This window comes from Geotrypetes seraphini, chromosome 5 (assembly GCF_902459505.1).
Source record: "Geotrypetes seraphini chromosome 5, aGeoSer1.1, whole genome shotgun sequence".
Classification (NCBI taxonomy): Eukaryota; Metazoa; Chordata; class Amphibia; order Gymnophiona; family Dermophiidae; genus Geotrypetes; species Geotrypetes seraphini.
In genome coordinates, this window is record NC_047088.1 from 175993244 (window position 1) to 176014862 (window position 21619).

At 44.2% G+C, this 21619-nt stretch overlaps 1 protein-coding gene across 10 annotated transcripts in view; it reads left to right on the forward strand.

Annotated features, from left to right (window-relative positions):
* Positions 1-7749: 7749 nt before the first annotated feature.
* Positions 7750-21619, forward strand: part of STK17B (serine/threonine kinase 17b) — a 73993-nt gene continuing 60123 nt past the window's right edge. The window contains exons 1-4 of one of the 10 annotated variants that reach the window (XM_033946831.1): positions 7750-7923; positions 10384-10433; positions 11810-11938; positions 16675-16887. In XM_033946831.1, coding sequence (XP_033802722.1) covers positions 11820-11938; positions 16675-16887 — 332 coding nt within the window. In that variant the 5' untranslated portion in view covers positions 7750-7923; positions 10384-10433; positions 11810-11819. Of the gene's footprint in view, positions 8052-8096; positions 8186-10383; positions 10434-11754; positions 11939-16674; positions 16888-21619 lie in introns of those variants that run through there. The other 9 variants (XM_033946826.1, XM_033946823.1, XM_033946822.1 and 6 more) reach the window with 9 other exon arrangements.

Sequence of the window (21619 nt, forward strand, 5' to 3'; positions counted from 1 at the left end):
GCAATAGCAGGATGGCGATTCTCTGCCAGTTTACACCAGGTTGACAGTCCAGAACATATTTGAACATGCTTCTTTTTCACCCATTGAGACTGCAGAAATTTGGGAACAACTAAAAATGTATAAAAATAAATATGCATGGAGCAGATCTGCATTCCTGGCATCTCCATTATATGCAAATCTCTGTCATGCATATTCATTAGGGCTATCTTGAAAACCCGATTGACCTGGGGGTCCTCCAGGACAGGTTTGGGAACCACTGTTTTACACAATGTGTGGCAGTGGGAGGAGTTTGTATTGCTGTTACTAATATGGCACCAGACTCTAATAAACAGATTCTTTTTTTTAATGTTGAGTTATAAAGTGAAAATGAGACTTACTCTCTATTCTCCAGACACTTGTAGGGAATTGGGTTGACTGAATCGTTTAAACAAATATTTCTAGAGTGTTGTATATAGAGTGTACACAAATATATTAGGCAGTAATAATATACTTTTCTAAGGTTATTATCCGATATCAAAAAGCACAAACAAACTTAGATATCTCCGATTCTGTCCCACTTTAAGACCTCAGCGGTGCAGCCTGTGTGTCGATTTCATTCACAGTTTCATTAGCACCAAAGTCTTCATCGGTCTATTTTAATATAAATATTTTATTATTTCGTCTATAACTTTATATTTGTTTATTTCTAATACTCATCTCTTTCATGAAGCATAGCAGGGGTTCTTCATTCCAACATAGGCTATGTTTTGCCCAGGGGGCTTTATCAAGGTATTTCCCCTGATGATAAAAAAGAGATATAACAGTAAATATAAATCATCCATAGCTATTTTTCAAACAGTTTTTTGACTACCCCACAAGAACATAACTTTAAATCTATAAGGGTAATCTTACTGAACTTAAATCAGCATATTTAAATCCATAATGTTGTTTCAAATACCTTCGTTATGCTGGTTCCATGAGTGCTATACTGTCAGTTTCCTCAGCAAACATGGCCGCGGCTTTTTTTGGGAAGAATTTAAACATGATGATCGCATTCCAATCAGATTCCAGGGCAGACACGGAACTATTTTAAATCCAAATTTTATACTAATGTCATCCATTCTACTTCCATATTAAGACCCCGTGGTTTAACAGTATTTAATGATAAAATCCATTTTTGATCTTTAAAATTTAAACGTTCTACATAATTACCACCCTCCCACCCATTTCAAGTCTGTAGTTTTATGTCTCAACGTTTGCCAGTGTTGAACAAGGGGTGCATCCAGACTCCCTTGCAAGTGCATAATTCTGTATAATTCTCAAAAATATGTTTTCTTTGAACCTTTTCAGCTGACGGCTTTCTCTCTTTATCCCGCCTGGAGACGGAAAATAAATGAGGGCTATAGAATAGTGCTGCCCAATTTCCGATTCGAATCGATTCACTGATTCACTTTGGGTGAATCGATTAAAATCAATGTGTATTTTTAAAAAAATTGACCTCTCTGTTTCAGGGCCCAACCCTCCTCCCCGCACCCGGCTGTCATCGTGATCACGAATCCTGCTGTGCCAACGCCGCCACTCAAAACATTTTTAAAAACCCCTCTCACTGGCTTGGGGATTCCACGGCCTGACTCGGTACAGCCTGAAATTCTGTGTTTGACTCCGGCCAAAGAAAGTAAAAAAGAACCCTTCCCCCCGAAAAACCAGGCAATTTTTCAAACCCTCCCGGTAACATTAGCCTGGATTAACAGCTGCACCGCTCTCTCCTTCCGTAGCTTTAGCGAGTCAATTCCCTTCTGCAGCCTCAGGACCTCTGCTAGGCCATCCCGCCTCCGATGATGCAACTTCCTTCTTCCTCGGAGGTGGGACGGCCTAGCAGAGGCCCTGAGGCTGCAGAAGGGAATTGACTCGCTAAAGCTACGAAAGGAGAGAGTGGCGCAGCTGCTAATCCAAGCTAGTGTTTCCGGGAGGGATTGAAAAATCGCCTGGTTTTTCAGGGGGGGAGGAGGGGTTCTTTTTTACTTTCTTTGGCTGGAGTCAAACACAGAACTTCAGTCTGTGCCGAGTCAGACTGGGGAATCCCCAAGCCGGTGAGAGCTGATGAGAACCTGTTAATCGGGAGGGGGGAGTGGTGCCGATGGACCTGGGAGATAAGAGGGAGGGGTGCTGATAGGAGGCGAGGAGAGGAGGGAGTGGTGATGCTAGACATGGGAGGTGAATGGGTAAGGTACTGCTTCTAGTCGGAGGGGAGGGGAGTGAAAGGGAAGGGAGAGAAGCTCTGCTGGCTCTGGGGGTGGAAAGGAGAGGTGCTGCAGCTAATCGGTGGGGGACACGAAAGTAGAGAGGAGGGGAGGGAGAGCTGCTGTTGGAGTTGAGTGGTGGAGGGAGGTGAGAGGGAGAGCTGCTGCTGGATTGGGAACAGAGGAGAGTGCTGCTGGACTTAAAATGGAAGGGAAAGCTGCAGCAGGACTGAGGGGAGAGCAGTGGAGGAGGAGAGTGGTTAGGGGAAGGGAGAAGAGCAGTGGAGGAGGAGAGTGAGAGGGGAAGGGGGAAGAGAAATGCTGCTCCTGCACCCAATTGGGGAGAGAGAGAGGGAAGGAGGGAGAAGGAAGACCAGGAAGGGAGAGGAGAGGAAAGAGAGATGCCAAGACCATGGGAGAGAGGTAAAGGAAAGGCGATACTAGACCATGGAGGGAGAGATGTCAGGGCAGGGGGGGGGGGGGAGAGGAAGGAGACAGATGCCAGACCAGGGGAAAGGAAGGGAAATGGAAGGGGAGGACACAAATGGAAGATGGATGGCTAGCACGGAGAAAGAAGAAAGAAGGAGTCCCTAGCGAGCGAGTTATCAGAAGACAGATTTGTATAATGACCAGACAACAAAAGGTAGAAAAACTAATTTTATTTTCTGTTTTGTGATTACAATATGTCAGATTTGAAACGTGTATCCTGCCAGAGCTGGTGTTAGACCACAAACGTGAGCTAGGATTTAACAGAGAGAGGAAAAGTCTTTTTTGTTTGTTTATTTTGCTTACACCACAGCGCCAGTGTGGTTAGGAGAAGGCAAAGGGGGTGAAGAGGCTATAAAATAAACCCACCAGGATGTTTGAAAAAAAACACCCAATTGGGCAGGAAAATCAAATCGAATATGTTTTTTCCTGAATCGGGCAGCAGTACTATAGAATGTGTTAGACACCTGTATTTAAGTTAATTTTCCTTAATTATTTCATTTATATTACATCTTGGATCTTATTGAGGACTTGAGCTGATTAAGCTAATATTTACTTTTTTAATTATTCTTTACTTTACATCGCTCTCTGCACCGCTCTCTCCTTCCGTAGCTTTAGCGAGTCAATTCCCTTCTGCAGCCTCAGGACCTCTGCTAGGCCATCCCGCCTCCGATGATGCATGCCTTCCTTCTTCCTCGGAGGTGGGACGGCCTAGCAGAGGCCCTGAGGCTGCAGAAGGGAATTGACTCGCTAAAGCTACGAAAGGAGAGAGTGGTGCAGCTGCTAATCCAAGCTAGTGTTTCCGGGAGGGATTGAAAAATCGCCTGGTTTTTCAGGGGGGGAGGGGGGGTTCTTTTTTACTTTCTTTGGCTGGAGTCAAACACAGAACTTCAGTCTGTGCCGAGTCAGACTGGGGAATCCCCAAGCCGGTGAGAGCTGATGAGAACCTGTTAATCGGGAGGGGGGAGTGGTGCCGATGGACCTGGGAGATAAGAGGGAGGGGTGCTGATAGGAGGCGAGGAGAGGAGGGAGTGGTGATGCTAGACATGGGAGGTGAATGGGTAAGGTACTGCTTCTAGTCGGAGGGGAGGGGAGTGAAAGGGAAGGGAGAGAAGCTCTGCTGGCTCTGGGGGTGGAAAGGAGAGGTGCTGCAGCTAATCGGTGGGGGACACGAAAGTAGAGAGGAGGGGAGGGAGAGCTGCTGTTGGAGTTGAGTGGTGGAGGGAGGTGAGAGGGAGAGCTGCTGCTGGATTGGGAACAGAGGAGAGTGCTGCTGGACTTAAAATGGAAGGGAAAGCTGCAGCAGGACTGAGGGGAGAGCAGTGGAGGAGGAGAGTGGTTAGGGGAAGGGAGAAGAGCAGTGGAGGAGGAGAGTGAGAGGGGAAGGGGGAAGAGAAATGCTGCTCCTGCACCCAATTGGGGAGAGAGAGAGAGGGAAGGAGGGAGAAGGAAGACCAGGAAGGGAGAGGAGAGGAAAGAGAGATGCCAAGACCATGGGAGAGAGGTAAAGGAAAGGCGATACTAGACCATGGAGGGAGAGATGTCAGGGCATGGGGGGGGGGGGAGAGGAAGGAGACAGATGCCAGACCAGGGGAAAGGAAGGGAAATGGAAGGGGAGGACACAAATGGAAGATGGATGGCTAGCACGGAGAAAGAAGAAAGAAGGAGTCCCTAGCGAGCGAGTTATCAGAAGACAGATTTGTATAATGACCAGACAACAAAAGGTAGAAAAACTAATTTTATTTTCTGTTTTGTGATTACAATATGTCAGATTTGAAACGTGTATCCTGCCAGAGCTGGTGTTAGACCACAAACGTGAGCTAGGATTTAACAGAGAGAGGAAAAGTCTTTTTTGTTTGTTTATTTTGCTTACACCACAGCGCCAGTGTGGTTAGGAGAAGGCAAAGGGGGTGAAGAGGCTATAAAATAAACCCACCAGGATGTTTGAAAAAAAAAACACCCAATTGGGCAGGAAAATCAAATCGAATATGTTTTTTCCTGAATCGGGCAGCAGTACTATAGAATGTGTTAGACACCTGTATTTAAGTTAATTTTCCTTAATTATTTCATTTATATTACATCTTGGATCTTATTGAGGACTTGAGCTGATTAAGCTAATATTTACTTTTTTAATTATTCTTTACTTTACATCGCTTTCTTTACAAGTTTAATCTTGAATTGTATTTTTGAAACTTATAAATAAATTTAAAAAAAAGAAATCTGCACCGGAGCCTTCCAATGCTGCAACCTCATTAAAAAGAGAACAGTCTCAAAAGTGGAGCTCAATTGAACAGAAGAACTCAACAAGAATCCCTGTTTTGCCTGACTCTCCGGCTTCTTCAGTGGAAGTAATCAAATTACATCTCCTGCATCGATTAGAAACCATCATGGTGCCAGGGATTCAAGAAAAGTTAGACAAGTTCCTGCTGAACCAGAATGTACACAGTTAGGGCTAGTCTCAGTTAGGGTGTTGGTCTTTGACCAGAAGGCCGCCGCATGAGCGGACTGCTGGGCATGATGGACCCCGGGTCTGACCCAGCAGCAGCAATTCTTATGTTCTTATGTTCTGCCTAAATAAGGGCACTTCTGATCTTTTGTACATGAAGAACTTCCGGGTTTCAAAAAAACGTACAAAATCAAAAAAGAAATGCATTCCATTCTATCCTAGCATTGAGACCTTTAGGCCATACTGTGTCAAAAGAAAAAAAATAAAATATTGCTCAATTTGCCATAACCTGGTCTTTAGATCCCCTCGACAGTCTGATCCCATTAAAGATCGTATTGCTGCACACTTAAAATCCAAAAATGTATGCTGGCTGCTAACGCAATATTCAGTCAGAGGATCTGAACCTCTCCCTTTATCGATATCATGTTTATGTTCAAACGGGTTTTCAATGCTCTTAAAGTCCCCAGTGGTCCGTGAGCTTTTTGGTAATGTCTAGATGAGAGAGAAAACAGGAGGTCTGTACTTTTGTGCTGCTCATAAGAGAGCACAGTGTAGTAGAGGACGCTGGAGTGTCTATGGTTAATTCCTGGAGGGATTCCATGATAATACAAGTGAACAAAAACAAGCCTGCAAAAAGCATGAACTTTATGTAAGCTTTCGTGATCTGGGATAGCAGGTATGAAATACATTTTTTCCTTTGGTATAGTTTTTGTTGCCGGTAGGTATTTTTTTCTGTTATGTTAATCAGGTTTTTTATTCCGCCTTTGCCTATTCAGTTATATGACATAACATTATACTTATAGACCGCGTTACCAAAAAGTTCTGCGTGGTTTACAAAAGAGTATAAACATTAAACATAATCGTATTTCTTACCCCTTCCTTCTGTATCCTGTCAGTTATATTTATTTTATTTGATTCCCCTCAAATATGTAACTTATATTTTTAGCCTCTGTACATCGCTTAGAAGTTGATATAAGCGATTAATCAAATACATAATAAACTTGGAAACTTGGATCACCTCAAAAATGCTGAAGACTTAAACAGCTTGCACACACTCAGGTCCTTCTCAAGATCAGGGGCTTCCACCAGACCTGGATCCGTCCCCTCTCCTTTAGAGATGAAGCAGTATCTCCTGGTTTATCTCTTCTTCCCTTTTACTTTTTGTTGTCTTCCTTATTGTTTATCCCTAAATATATTGTAAATCTTTCCTTCCCCTCCTTTGAGCTTATTTATGTCTGTTCTTATCCTGGTTGATTTACCCCGTTTGGGTTGATTGATTTTTTCCTTTGAAATAGAGCCCATTTCATCCCAGTCTTCCTACCTAAGGGCCACTATTCAGACCACTGAGGCAGCCCATCTGAAGTGAACCAAAAAATTCAATGCTAGAGCTGTATCTAGCCACTGGTATTGGATTCTGGGGGAACATGGTAAAAACCAGGATTTGTAGGATTCTCAGGATCTCCAGGATGTAGAGCAGACCACCTTAAGAATGGAATACTCTTTTTTTTAATGACAGCAACAGGCTGTCTTTCAGTGGGGAATTTCTCTGTAAAGTCCAGCCCCCTATGATGTAGTTCTATGCTTCTGTGGGTGGGCTTGGCAGAGGACAATGATGTTACCAAAAGGGGAGGGGACTTACTCCAGAATGACAGAAAATCAGTCAACACAGTCGGTACAACTTGCAGAGCTAAATAGTGCCCAGTTACAGTGTCCAAAGATGGACCCTCCCAAATAGCAGGTCTATCTGGCTGCTAGACTTAGCTGGTCAGCCATATTGCCCACAAAAAAGCAGGTGATCAGAATATTCTGCAGCAGATAACGGACGGTTAGTCCTTTTTAGGTGACTATTCTGTGGTGTAAAATTTTAACTGTCAGTTACCTACACATTTAATAGAAAATAGTATTTAAAAAATTAAGTAGTTTATCAGTTTAAATAAAACACGAGTGACAGTGTGGAACTGAAACTATTGTAAGGCATTTAAATATACTTCAAATGTTATTTTCTGAAAAGGAAGTTCAGTTCACCATAAACTTTATCACCAAAACGAACTTCCTTGGCGTTTCCGGTAGATTTTCTGGTGTCATTCAAATTTTACAATTGACAAGCTCGTGACAGCAGAACCTCTTTTGCTGGGGAAGGCGAAACAAACAGCTCTGCCCCCTTGCCCCTCATCTCTCTAGCTGTTTTTGATGTGCGGGGCAAAAAATTAGGGCGATGAGCCCTGTGACCCACCCCATCTCTCCGCCTAGCAGCCAGCCTTTTAAATTAAAGTTGCCATCTTTCTACAAAGTCGGGTTTTCACTACTTTATTCCATGACTTACCACAAGGTACTTAGCAAATCAGAATTGATTCCACGAACTAACCCTACGCGTAGATTTTGTTGGCATCCTAAAAGCAGCAGATGCTTATGTAGCGTGCAATCTCTCCCGAGGCAGAATATTCTATTTAGTCTTGGCAGGTATTGGGACGACAAGCCATCCAGATCTGTTTTAACTGGAAATTATTAATTTAGAGTTAGTACACAAAAAGTGAATAAAACCAGACAACGCAGCGCCCTCAATATTTCCAAGCTGAATCTGTCAGTCACATCAGGAGCCCCGCCTCCAAGCGGTAGTGATTGGCTAAGTGAGAGAATGGCGACTGCCTGGGTGTGCTGATGACGTCGTGCCAAAGAATATAGGCACTTTTTCAAACGCAAACGTCCGGGGCCGGTGTAGAGGTGCGGATTAGGGGCTTCCGGAATCAGAGCGCATCGCAAGCCGAAAGCAAGGTGAGCCTCACGTGCCCCTTCTCTGCATCCCCAGCTGCCCTGTGGTGCCGGAAAGGCGGATTCGCAGAAAAGCACTGCGTGATTCCATGGACTGAGTGGAAGTGGACCCCAGCCGTAAGTTGCTCTCTGTAGGTGGCACCGCGCGCGTGCACTTCATATCCCTGGCCCTGCTGCGAAATGCACTGCGTGGGGATTGTGTAAGGAAGAGCCGCAGAAAGTGAAGACAGCTGGACCTAGAGTTTCACCAGAAAAATAATATCCGGTTTGTTTTACCAAGCGGTTATTCTGGAAGGAAGGCTCTTGACCGTTCTTGGTTTTCACAGGCTTTTGGTTTGGTTAACCTTTGTTTGTTTCCTCTACAGTTTTTTCAGTTATTTTCTTTGGCATGACATCGGGTTCTCTGTTCATTTTTGGAGTAAGCAACGCCATAGGAGCAATCCTAACCGTATCGAAAAGTTGGCTAGAGTGACTTGAGTTTGCTCGATATTGAGGGACTCAAAACACCCATGGTTCTGATACGGAACCATTTCCTGCCAACATTTTGATTTGGGGGAGCAGTCCCTGTTAGGGGGGATAAGGAGTTCCAGAATTTTCCGATGCCCAAGGACTAGTAATACAGAAAGTTAGTAGAGGATTGCACATAGAAGCAGCCTTTGGTGATTTTTAAGTATTGTTTCCAAATATTTATGCCTGTAAAGAGTTGCCTTCCTTGCTTCTTGGTTTTGTTAAGTTTAGTAGAACACTAGGTTGAGAAGCAGGGAAATCAGGGCTCAAACGCTGCTGATTTGTGTGACCTTGAACAAAGTTCTCTTGCCCTCTTTTTCCTAAAATATTAAATTACTTGGGGTAGTGTTCTTTAAATTAAATGCTTAGTCAATAAATAGGCCTCATTGACAGTAATACTTAACAAGTTACTGTTTTCTTTATTTACATATCTAGCTAGCCCTTGGAATATAAACTTTAGTGGAAGGGAAATACCGTATATACAGACAATACTCGGTTTGCGAGTGTTTTGCAAGACGAGCAAAACATTCTCGCAAATCTTGTCTCGCAAACCGAGCGTTGACTCGATTTGCGAGCACCCCTCCCCCCCCCCTCGCGCGAACAACATTCAATCTTATCCCCCATCTGTCACCAGCACGCAGCCCCCAGGACATGCCAGTAAAAGAAGTTCCTGCCTCTTCCCTGAGCCTTGAGCATATCGGTGAGAGCAAGAACCAGAAGGCCTTGAGCATGCTCAGATGCTCAAGGACCAGGCAAGAGGCAGGAACTTCTTTCACCGGCACGTCCTGTGGGCTGCGTGCCGGTGCCAGATGGGGGTAAGATTGAATGCTGTTCCGTGAGGGGGGGGAAGCGATGCTGGTTCTTGGGAGGGTGGAACAGCACCGCTGGCTTCGGGGTGGGGGGGGAACGTATCGAGCGAGTTTCCCTTACTTCCTATGGGGACACTCGCTTTGATTTACAAGCATGCATCTGGAACGAATTATGCTCGTAAACCAAGGTTCCACTGTACTTGAATATAAGTCGAGACCCCCATTCCCCCCCAAAAGGAGGAAAAATGGTTGACTCAAATATAAGACGGGGATTTAATATTCAACTGCCATGCCCTGCCAGGATCTGCACCCAGTGTTCTCTCCCTAACGCCCAGTCCCTGCCAAGCTCTGCACCCAGCCCCCTTCCCTCCCTGCAAGTCTCTGCACCCAGCTCCCTTCCGTGCCAGTGTCTGAACTCAGACCCCCTCTCTCCCTGCCAGGCTCTGCACCCTATCCCCCCTCCCTGCCAGACTCTGCACCATCTTCCCCCTCTAGTTATCTAGTGGTAGGCCGGGCTGGGAGAGATGTGTTCCGGCCGATACTAACAATTTTTTATACACTCCTCCCCCTTGTACCTTTTCCCTGGTGGTCCAGTGGTGTATCCTGTGCTGAGCCCCTCTTGCTGATCTTGCGGCTAGCGGCGCACCCGAGCCGGCACGCAGGAGCAAGCTTTTTGAGCTCCTGTCCGGTCCTGCGCTTGTCCCTGAATGGCTGCTCCGAGAACTGGTGGCAGCCTTTCAGGAAGCGGCGCAGGGCCTGGTGGGAGCTCAAAAGCTTGCTCCTTCGTGCTGGCCTGGGTGCGCTGCTGGCTGCAAGATTGGCAGGAGTTGCTCAGCATGGGAGACACCACTAGACTACCAGGGAGGTATGGGATGGAGGAGGTAAAAAATTGTGAGACGGGAGGAGCCCCTCCTGTCCTGGCCTAATGGCAGGCCTGCAGCAAGTCTGGGAGGGTGTCGGGTGATCACTGGGTGATGACCCGAATATAGGACGAATATATATCCCCCCAAATCTCATCCTATATTCGAGTATATACGATAGATTCAATACAATAGGTAACTTACCAGGAGCTGGTAGGACTGGTGTAATCACTTTCTTAAACAGTTCCTAGTGGCACATGTGTTTTGTTTTGTTTTTTTACTCCTAGATGGCCTTTGATCTTTTTCTGGGGTAGTTGAAGAGACCAGTGAGTGGCAGGTATGTCTGGCCAAATTTTTGATTTGAGTCAGTAACTTTGTAGAAGTGAATATTAGATCACTAGTATTTTAGCCTGTTAGCGTGCTAGAATATGTCTGTCTGTCTGTCTTTATTTCTGTCTCTGTCTCTCTGTCCTGCTGTCTTTCTTTCTGGCCCCCTTTGTCTGTCTGTCTTTCTGTATCTCTCCCTGTCCCTGTGTCTTTCTTCTTTTCTTTCTGTCTCCCTTCCTCCCGCTGGTGGTAGAATATATGTCTGTGTTTCTTTCTGTTTCTCTCCATACTCTCACTCATCTTAATATTTTGCCCCCAGGAATTGTCGCGCACAGTCAACATGGATTCAACTGTGGTCAATGTGAAAATTCCCCCCCCCACCCAAAGTCTTATAAAGGAATCAGGCAGTTCAAGTCTGTAAAAGACATACGGATGAAAATGAAAAACGATAAATACCTCCCCCATTACCAAAAGACGCCAGAGACTGCCGGAATTTAGATGACAATGGCTCAGCAGGCAAGGGGAGGGGGGTGCAGGTAGACAGACACACGGGCAACTCTGAAGGTGAAAGACAGCACGCAGGCACTCCAAGGGGATGGCAATACAATGTGGCACCGTGCATGGCTGCATAGCAAAGTTCAAAGTGCCCCGCTAATGTCTTTTTTCCCAAAACTGACAATGTTTGCATTTTTCTTCAACCTCCATATCCATAAATTATTCAATCAGTACTATTGTCTGTCGATTTACAGTGGCTGACCTTTCTCATTCGATTGTAATGACTGTGAACCTCTGCTTCCTGTGATGTCAGCGTCTCTGAAGTTGAAAAAAACTTCGGTCTATATCCGTGCTCGGTCGCGGCGGGCTACAGCTGCGGCGGCCAACATCCGCCTTGCTGTATTTTTTGTTGTTGTTGAAAGACGCGGCGGTGGCTCCTCTCATGATCTCCACCTGCGTCAGAAGTCCGAAGCAGGCGGGGATCGTGAGAGTAGCCACCGCTGCGTCTTTCAAAGAACCGTAAGCCGCGTATGCGCACTTCCTATGGGTCGCTACAGCTCACGGAAAACGGACGCACGCATAAGAAGTGCGCATGCGTGGCCTAGCGTTTTATTATATTAGATAAGGTGTGCAGTTTTGTTTGATTTATGCAGAAAAGTGTAACTGTGATTCCATATTATAAATAAAGTACTGATTTAAAAATAAGTACACTTGCATAATGCAAATGCTTTAAAATATGTTTCTTAACTCTACTATTGATCAGTTCCTTTGTGTGGACATTATTGAAAATGTGATTATTTCTTGCAAAATCTATCATTTTGTTCCTTGGTTGATAGGTGAAAATTCTGGAACAAGAGAACATATAATAGCTTTTGCCCTACTCCTTTCCAGAAAAGACAGCATGGCTAGGAGGAAATTGGAGAATAAGTGTCTCCCTGGTTTGCTATCATATATTCACATTGCACTCAAGACTGATGATTTCCATAATGCATATACTCTGGATTCTAAAGAACTTGGGAGGTAAGGTACCAGTAGTTTTTATTCTTGGGGAAGGAAGTAGATGGGGGTAAAGTTTTCTTGTTTTGTGTAGAATACATGCAAGCTTTGTAAGACCTATTATTTAATAACTGTTGTTCAAGATTATATAACAGCAGAATAATCAGATTTTATACTGACTTTATACTGTAGCCTAATGAATGCAGACATTGTGATGGTACAGTCAGTCCCTGAGTTAGAAGTCTGACTTAAGTATGACACTTACTTAAGAACGTGGTTGCGGCTTAATTTGATTTTACTGAGCAGTATTTCCAGTGGCATAGAATCCTACACTTTTCCTGCAGCAGATCCAGGAATGATGCATGCCCACATTAAGAACAGTGTGTGGTTGTGCATGCTGTACCTTAGAAGGTCAAATACAAAAAATGTGCACAAAATATCGTATCAATAAACAAAACCTAAACTAGCCACCAAAATGATAAGTTTTAAAAGAGGTGTTAAAGCAGTTTCGCATAAGTTCCTCAGAATGCCACACGATTTCAACGTATGGTAGCTGTCCTCATAGGAACCTTTATAGTATGCGATTTTCTCATTCAATATATTATTTTCTTTTCTTTTCTTTTCATAAGTTATAAAGTTATAAAGTGCTTGTGCTTAATAATATAATATAATAGTAGCAAGTGTAGCTATTACTTAGCTTTTTTTTAAAGACTGGGTCTGGCTCAATCCCCACCGACGCGTTTCATTATTTCATCAGGGTCGGGGAAGGAGAACGCAGAACAGTATATTGTCTTAGCGAAATGCTAAATCCATGATTACTTCCGGCTTACTAATCATGGATTTAGCATTTCGCTAAGACAATATACTGTTCTGCGTTCTCCTTCCCCGACCCTGATGAAATAATGAAACGCGTCGGTGGGGATTGAGCCAGACCCAGTCTTTAAAAAAAAGCTAAGTAATAGCTACACTTGCTACTATTATATTATATTATTAAGCACAAGCACTTTATAACTTATGAAAAGAAAAGAAAATAATATATTGAATGAGAAAATCGCATACTATAAAGGTTCCTATGAGGACAGCTACCATACGTTGAAATCGTGTGGCATTCTGAGGAACTTATGCGAAACTGCTTTAACACCTCTTTTAAAGCTTATCATTTTGGTGGCTAGTTTAGGTTTTGTACCTTAGAAGGAACACTGGTAGAGACAGCTGGCCCTTTTGTCAGCTGGGAGCAGAGGTAAGCAGCAAGAATCTTAAAATCTGCAAGTTCTGAGTTGCATACAAATCTGACTTAAGAACAGCTTTAAAAACGTAACTCGTTCTTAACCCAGGAACTGCCTGTATAGAAAAGGGATGGTAAAACTAAGAATGTTTTAATGGCCCTGTCGCTCTATGGTGCAACCTCACCTTGAGTATAGCATTCAATTCTGGTTGCCTTATCTCTAAAAAGATATAGTGGAGCTAGGAAAGATTCAGAGAAGAGCGACCAAGATGATAAAGGGGATGGAACTCTTCTCGTATGAGGAAAGACCAAAGAGGTTAGGGTTCTTCAGCTTGGAAAAGAGATGACTGAGGGGAGATATGATTGAAGTCTACAAAATCCTAAGTGGTGTAGAACAGGTAGAAGTGAATTGATTTATTTTTTATTTATTTATTTTTTTACTCCATCAAAAATTACAAAGACTAGGGGACACTTGATGAAGTTATAGGGAAATACTTTTAAAACCAATAGGAGAAAATAGTTTTTCACTCAGAGAATAGTTAAATTCTGTAATGTGTTGGCCAAAGGATGTGATAAAAGCGGTTAATGTAACAGGTTTTAAAAAAGATTTGGACAAGTTCCTGAAGGAAATATCCATAGTTTGCTATTGAGACAGACATTAGGGAAGTCACTGGATTGGTAGAATGGAATGTTGCTACTGTTTGAGTTTTTGACCACCATGAAGATGGGATACTGGGCAAGATGGACCATTGGTCTGACCCAGTAAGGCTATTCTTTTGTTCTTATTATATTGTCTGTATTGGAATACAGTGTTCCCCCACAAATTCTCGGAGAGAGTGGGAGCCAGAAGGCCTTGAGCATGCAGCAGAGATCAGTGGCAGGCTCTTTTGGCATGCAGCATATCCTGTGGATTGGTGCTGCATGCCAGTGACCGATCGCAGTAAAAGTTTGGGCTGCCGGGAGGGGGGAGGAGGGGGCGAAGCTGGTTTTCAGGGGTGGGATATAAGCGTGCCAGTGACCTCGGGGGGGGGGATCTTTTTGAGATGTGGAATGAATTGCCCGCGTTTCCATTCATTCCTACGGGGAAAGTTGCTTTGATATACAGCACTTTGGTTTACGAGCATGCTTCTGGAATGAATTATGCTCGCAAACCAGGGTTCCATTGTATTTACAACCAGATAAAGGTTCAGATTAGTTTTACAGTTATATCAAAAATTACTAATTTGGCTATACTATTAGAAATACATAGATAAGTAATTATGAAATTATTGTGAAGTGAACTATCTCCAATTTAATTCTTACTATCTAGTCTTCAATTTCCCAAATTTTTACAGTCTACCTGCAGCTTTCCATTCTTTCCCTCACCCTGGCTCTTCTATTTTACTTCTCCTTATTCCCAGTCTTTCACTAAATCTGCCCTCTTTCTCTTCCCCTTCTATACCGTGTTTGCCCCTTATCGCTCCTTTCTATCTCCTATCATCTCCCTCCTTTCTCCCCCCAAATATCTTCTCATTACTCTTCCATCTAGCATCTGCCGCCTCTCTCTTTCCCCTTCTATCAGTGTCTCCCTCCTCTCTCTTCTTCTATTCAGTCTGCCCCTATCTCCCCTTTCACTTCCCCCTCCCAGAAAGTGTGGCTTACTAGTAGAGCTGCTGCCTCTACACCCACAGGTTGCGAGATCAAATCCCAGCCCTTTTTATCAATATTCCTAATTCCATATGATATGCCTCTTGTGATCCTGGGCAAGTCACTTAATTCTCCAGTGCCCACCTCTTTGAATGTCAGCTTTGAAATGCCAATGCCACAAAAAGGCAGTATGCAACATCCTTTCCCTTTCCATCATTTCTCTCATGTCTCTCCCCTCTTCCATCCAGGCTTCTGTTTCCTTCCTCCTGTACAGCTTATTCCCTCTTCCTTTTCCATCATTTCTCTCATGTCTCTCCCCTCTTCCATCCAGGCTTCAGTTTCCTTCCTCCTGTACAGCTTATTCCCTCTTCCCTTCCATCAATATTTCCCTCTTTGTATTTCTTCCCTTCCATACCAATTCTTCCCCTTCCCTCTCTTTACCTTTCCATCCTTGCATCTCCCATTTCACCTCAAGTGTTCCATCATCTCCCTCCTCTTTGTAACCTACCTCCCCAACATCTGCCCTTTCTTTCCCCTGTTGTATCTAGAATATGTCTTCCCACCTCCTCCCCTCGTCCACCAGTTTCTTCCTCCCTTCCATCAAGTGTCAGCTATCTGTCTCCCCCCAAAACACACTTTTATACAGCTCATGTCCCATCTCTTCTTTCCATCCAGTGTCTGCTACCTCTTTGTTCCCCACCCCACACACTTCTATACAGTGCCTTCCCCTTTCTCCTTTCCATCCAGCGTCTCCCCTTTCATTTCTTTCTTCTATCACCACCTGCGCCTTTCTCTCCCTTTTTCCATCAGCATGTCCTTGTCTCCCCCTTTCCACATAGCATCTTCCCCCTCTCTTCTGTTGTATGTCCTTGTGTCTGCTGTTTTTCTCCATCAGTATCATTGTGTCTCCCCACTCTCTTCCTTTCCATCCAGCGTCTTCCTTTCACTCTCCTCTTCTCACATATCCTTCCTGTTTCTTCTTCTGTGCTCCGTTGCCACACACCAAGAGCAGAACTTCCCTCCCCCCCTCCCCCAGTCACTGATGCTACTTCAAATGAGCAGCAGTGAGGAAGGAAGCAAAACAGCCCGTTGCACTCTCGACTTCCTCTTCAGTTCTGTGCCGAGCCGGCAGCCAAGCACACAAAGGCTGTGAGTGCCGCTGCTGCTCTCATTTAGAAAAGCTTTAGTAATGGCCTGGGTGGCAGCGGGAGGAGGTGGGTAAGTGCTGCTCTGGGTATATGACAGCCAAGAACTGGTGCGCTAGGTTCTGAAAAGAAATGTGCAGCCGCACAGCTTAGATGGAACTTTGAGATGGACATATTTTACGGTGAGTGGGAGTTAGGAGTTGAAAGCAGCCTCAAAAAAGTGGGCTTTTAGCTTTGGATTTGAATACTGCTCATATAAAAAGAAGGTATTCCATGCAGCTTATTCAGATTGCAAGTGGAGGAATGAAAATAATGCATATAGAGTATTTCAAGTTTGACTGCATTAAAGTATGCACACTGGTGTTTGCATATGCATATCGGTTTAAAAAGAAAAGAGCATATAATTTCTGTTGGGAATTGAGAGGAAGCTAGTGAGGAAAAGCTTTATTCCAACATGGTGGTTTTTGAAAATTGCCACAGATTTATTTAGTAAAACACATTTTATTGCCACCAATCAATGGAGTGAGAGTTGCCTTTCTTTTTTATTTTATTTTATTTTTATTCATTTTTGAATTCTTACAACAAGTGAATTAAACGTAATACAAACAATTTTCACATATCACTTGTATTTACAAACAAATAGTCTTGTAAGATAAAATAAATACCCCCTTTTTTTATCAATATTCCTAATTCCATATGATATACATATGAGTGTTGCCTTTCTTTATCAGCTGTATTAGTTTTTATTTTGTTTTCTCCTTTAGAGGAAAATTTGCTGTTGTTCGGAAGTGTGTAGAAAAATCTACTGGACATGAGTATGCGGCTAAGTTCCTAAAGAAAAGAAGAAGAGGCCAAGACTGTAGGGCAGAGATTATCCATGAAATTGCAGTGCTAGAACTAACCAAACCTAGCTCACGCATTGCTTATCTCCATGAAGCGTATGAAACTATGAATGAAATCATCCTGGTTTTGGAATAGTAAGTATGCATTAGCTGTGCCAAGAGTTCTTAAACTTGATGTTAGTCTTTTTGTTTTTACCATTTTTGTATAACCTAATTGAAACATTCAGTATAAACGTTTGTTTTCCAGTGCAATAAGGATGGTATGCGGAACCATGGGTTTTGCATCTTCTCCCGCGAGTCCATTACAGGAGATACTGATCATTGTTTTTAGTACCTCCTCCATCTCCCTGTTCTCTGCTGCCCCCAGTCAGTTATTTCTTCTGCAAGCGAGCCTGCAGGAGCAACGTTTATCTGCTCAGTTTTCGTTTTTGCTTTTCATACATTTTTTACGGTATTTCATTTTCCTGTGCAGCTCCAGTGACTGCCTAACCTATATGAAAGGAGAAGACTTCAGTCTGCAGCTGACAGATGGCTCTTGCATGGGCCTACTCAGCCAGCCTGCTTGAATTGAAGCTCAGGGGTTTCCCCTACTGTTTGCTCATTCCTTTACTTGATCAGGAGTGAAGCATGGGCTGTACGGGCACCAGTTATGTTTCTTTGGCGTGCACATAATGTCAGCAGCACTTTCTTCCTCCCCCCCCCCTGTTTGCAGCATTTGGATCCTGGTCCCAGGGTTTGAGGCTCAGTCTGGCTTTGGCCTGACTGGTAGTTCAAAATTCAAAAGAAGCAGCTTTCCTGATAGCAGAGATCCTTTCCATAGTCCAGCTTTCCTGAGAGGAGCTGTGGCAGGCTGCAGCATATCTTCCCAGTGTCTGGTCTGTGAGTAGGGCAGGTCATAGCCCACAGGGCAGTTCTGGGGGGGGGGGGGTCTGAATTTGTGGGTTTTGAGGTTATTATTTGTTGTAGCTTTTTTCCCCACTCCAGATATCGCTGTGTTTTTTTAGGTCTTTGGTGGAGTTATAGCTGGTTTTTTTTCAGCAGGAAATCCTGGCAGCAGACATATTGGATTTTTCCCAATTTGAATTCTAAGCTCTCAAACTTCTTCTAAAAGCCTCGTTCCTTAACAACAGCACCAGATGAATCCAGAGACCAATGGGATAGCACAAATCTACCAGCAGGTAGAGACAGAGAAACTGATTAACAGGCTGGCACGCCTCCTGCATCTTCAGTATGCTCTATCTCCCAGCAGGTGATGGTCGCTATTCAACTAGCTCCTGGATTCTGGCTGTGACTGGAACTTTATTTTCCCCTGTTGAGGTTTCTCTTCAGTGGGACAACATTTATATTTCTCCTGTTGAGGTTTTCTTTTCAGTGAACGGTGTCAACTTTAGGTTGCACCTGGTGCCCTCCCAGGTTCCTGCCTCACCCTCCCTCCATTGATAGAGGGTCTGACTGGGTCTTCATTTTTCTTCTTTCCCTTCACTGTTTAAAAAAAAAAAAAAAAAAGGCATACCACGGTTACTACATTCTGCCCTGTTAGTGCTGCACAACCAGCACTTACTGGCATCAACTGGCCTTAACAACAAGCTTGTGAGTATGTGTATGTTATTCCTGTCGTTTGAACTTCAGGTTCTGTTTGGAGTATTAGTGCTGCAGGTTCGGTCAACGTCCATTTAAGGAATGGATATTTTATTAATGCCAAGTTTTATGACTAGAAATCCATTGAGGGAGCCGGGACCTTCCCGCCCTTTGCATGCACGCGCTTGGTTTCCTTGTTTGGTTACAGCGCGGCAGTAGCGATGCAATTTCATGCTTGCACTTGTTCTCCTCATTGGGTTTCAGTGCAGCAGTAGTAGTCAAATCTATTACCGAGGCTCACTTTCATCGGTGTTTGTGGTGGTCATGTGCAGCTGATTGTGCAGGTGCCGCTTTATAGCAGCGCGCATGAGATGGAACATGTTTTCCGGCGCTGTAGGAAGCAACGTTCTTATAGTCTGATATTTTTTTTTTTCCTTTCTATGTAGGCCGCGCAATGTAAATTTTGCAGGAGTTGACTCAGACTGTTTCTAAGAGCGTTGATGCAGCTGCCACGTTTCAGCGCGAATCAGGCGCGCGCTTGGGTCTCCGGCGATGGTGGGAGAGCTGCAGCGTTCCGGTAGGTTATTTTCCAGCTGACTTTGGTTAGGGTATGCCGTGGCTTCTATCTTTTCCGGTTCAGACAAGTTGTACGTGTTTCACCAGCTTTAGGCAAGCTTGAGCAGATCTATATTTTTATGTCTGTGTTTCCTGCTGTATCCACTTGAAGGAAGCTGCTTGTTTAGGGTTAGCCCTCAAGGAGCTTAGCAGAGAGACTCTGACCTGTGCTGGGTCACCCAGTCTCGGTTTATCTCCGGACTGGGTCGACATAAGGCAAATCGCGACACAGTGATATAAGCAGAAAGAGAGTACCCTATATTTCATACGGGTATCTTCATCGTCTGTTTGGGGGTCCCTGCAGATTGAGCCTTTGTTGGTAACTGTCCTTCTTATTTGGGCCTCTGAGCTGCACTGCATGTGTCTGGTAGTGGCATAGAATTTATGCCTAAAGGTAGTACAAACAATTTCCAAGTTCGGGGTGTCTCTATGGGAATAATGACACTTCACATCTTCCTGCGGCCAGGACTCTCTTTTTCTATTTCTAGGGGGTCCTGGACTTCAGATTTCCATGCTTATCATGTTGGTTTCTCCTGTTGCCATCTTCTCGTGGCACATACTAGACAGACCCCCCCCCCCAACCAGACAGGAAGGGCTGTACAGCTCCTTCTAACCAGGAGCAAGTTACCTATTCTCTCAAACCCGCTGGGAAACACACGCTATGTGGCTGTTAGACTCATCCCTGAAGCTCTCTTTAGTGATGTGAGCTTTGTCTGATACCTTTTAGGATGCAGTTGTTTCCCACGGGGCAGTAGATGTAGAATCTAGATTGTGTCTAGTACGTATTCACTTTAAAGGACATATGTTTTTTCTCTAACGTTGCAAGGAGTTAGTACTGTTTTCATGTTTCCAATATACTCCTCTTTACATTACGAATCTTGATTTTTCCTAGGAGAATTCCTTTCTTCTTCCAGATCCTACAGTTCTCATCCTTCCGTTCTCTGACCTTCTGCACTTCATTCTGAAGGGATCTTGACTTCTTCCAATAATTCTTTAGGCTTTCTCATGAGGGGGGAAACGCTATAATGTCAGGAGAGTGGGCTTTGAACATTTTTCAGGATGCTTGCGACTTTGCTTCCTCCTCCGATTTCCGATTCGTTCTTGGAGTCTCTATGTATTGAGCTTCCCTTTTTAAGTGTTACTGGTCCTCAGGGCAGTTCTTGTAGTTCTTCTGGAACTAAGGGAAGTTGTTCCACTTACTGCATAGTGCCCGAGACGGAGGCATTGGTCAGACTGGGGCTGGATATCATTCTGCTGAATTAGTTTCTCAGAGTTACACATTTCTGAAGAAAAACTGTGAGAATATTTAAATTTTCACTATGGACTCCGAATCAGCACTAGGTCCGCTTGCCTCTCTTGGAGCAGTGCTTTAAATTTTGGCACATGCCATTACGCCTACCCAAGGCTTCACGAACATTTTAGAAAATGAGGGTAGTGGTACTGTTTTGGCACAAACAGGAGATTCGCCTACTTTCTTTCTTAACTGACTGCTTGATTCGGACGTCTTCCATTCAGGTCAATTTGACAGACACAAAAAGGGTGATTTCTTTTCTTCAGTTCTTTGGACGTGACTCTTCAAATTTACAAAGCACTCTTTTCTCCTGTACTACTTCTTGGAATATTGGGGAGATGTTATTATTCATATAGGAGAAAAATGTGTTTCTTCCCAGAGACTAGGGCGATGGGTTACAGTCGCCGGTTTGCCGCTTTTTTCGGTCACCATGAACAAGAGTATGGGATTCTGTACAGGTTCTAGGATCCATGTTGCTGACTCCACTGGGAACTTCGACTTGCTTTCACATTAGAATGCTACAGCAGTCGCTTTTGTTCCGGTGGTTCCCGGTATCTCAAGGCTCCAATTATTTGGTAGGCTCTTCAAGCATCGCTCAGTATAATTTGGTGGCTCAGTGAGATTAATCTTTTCGAAGGCATGCCTCGGTCTTTGCTGGACTAGCTCATAGTTTCCAAACATCCCAGGCTGTTGGGTTGGGGGGGCTCGGTGCCTTCCATCCTCAGCTCCAGGGGTCTGATCTTAAGAGGCGACTCAGTACTTGTTAATTCTTCTACTCTGAAGCATGGTCAAGCTACCGTTTCTGGACCATTCTTCCAGAATGACGCTAAAGGTCTTTCAGTATTATGATGGTGGTATTTCTCTATAGCCAGGGCAGTAGGTGATGTACCTAGTTGGCGAGTAAAGTTATGGTTCTACTTCAATGGGTGGAATCTCATCTTCCTCTTCTGTTGGCAGATCATTTTACGGGATGGGAACAGAGTTTAGATAGACTTTCTCACCACGAAATCTGAGCAGGGACCATCTATTGTATGTTAAAATGTACAGCGCTGTGCACGCTCTAGAAATAATATGTGGTAGTAATAGTGAAATCTTCTACATCCTGAAAATTGGGAACTTTTGGCTCAGGCGTTCCGGCTCTTTGTATGGCGGTGAGATCTCCTGGAATTAGATCTCATGGCAGACGCAGGGAGTGGTAGTCTGAGGGGGTAGCAGCGTGGCTTCTTTCTGGCCTCTGGTTTCTCTCTCTTCTTTTTATTTTTTTTTCAGTGTTTTCCCCTGGCTGATGATGGCTTGGATTTGCTATCTCAAGCTCGCTTTCAGGGCACAGTAATTGTAGAATCTCTGGATTGGCTGCGCCATCCTTGCTATGCGGGTCTGATG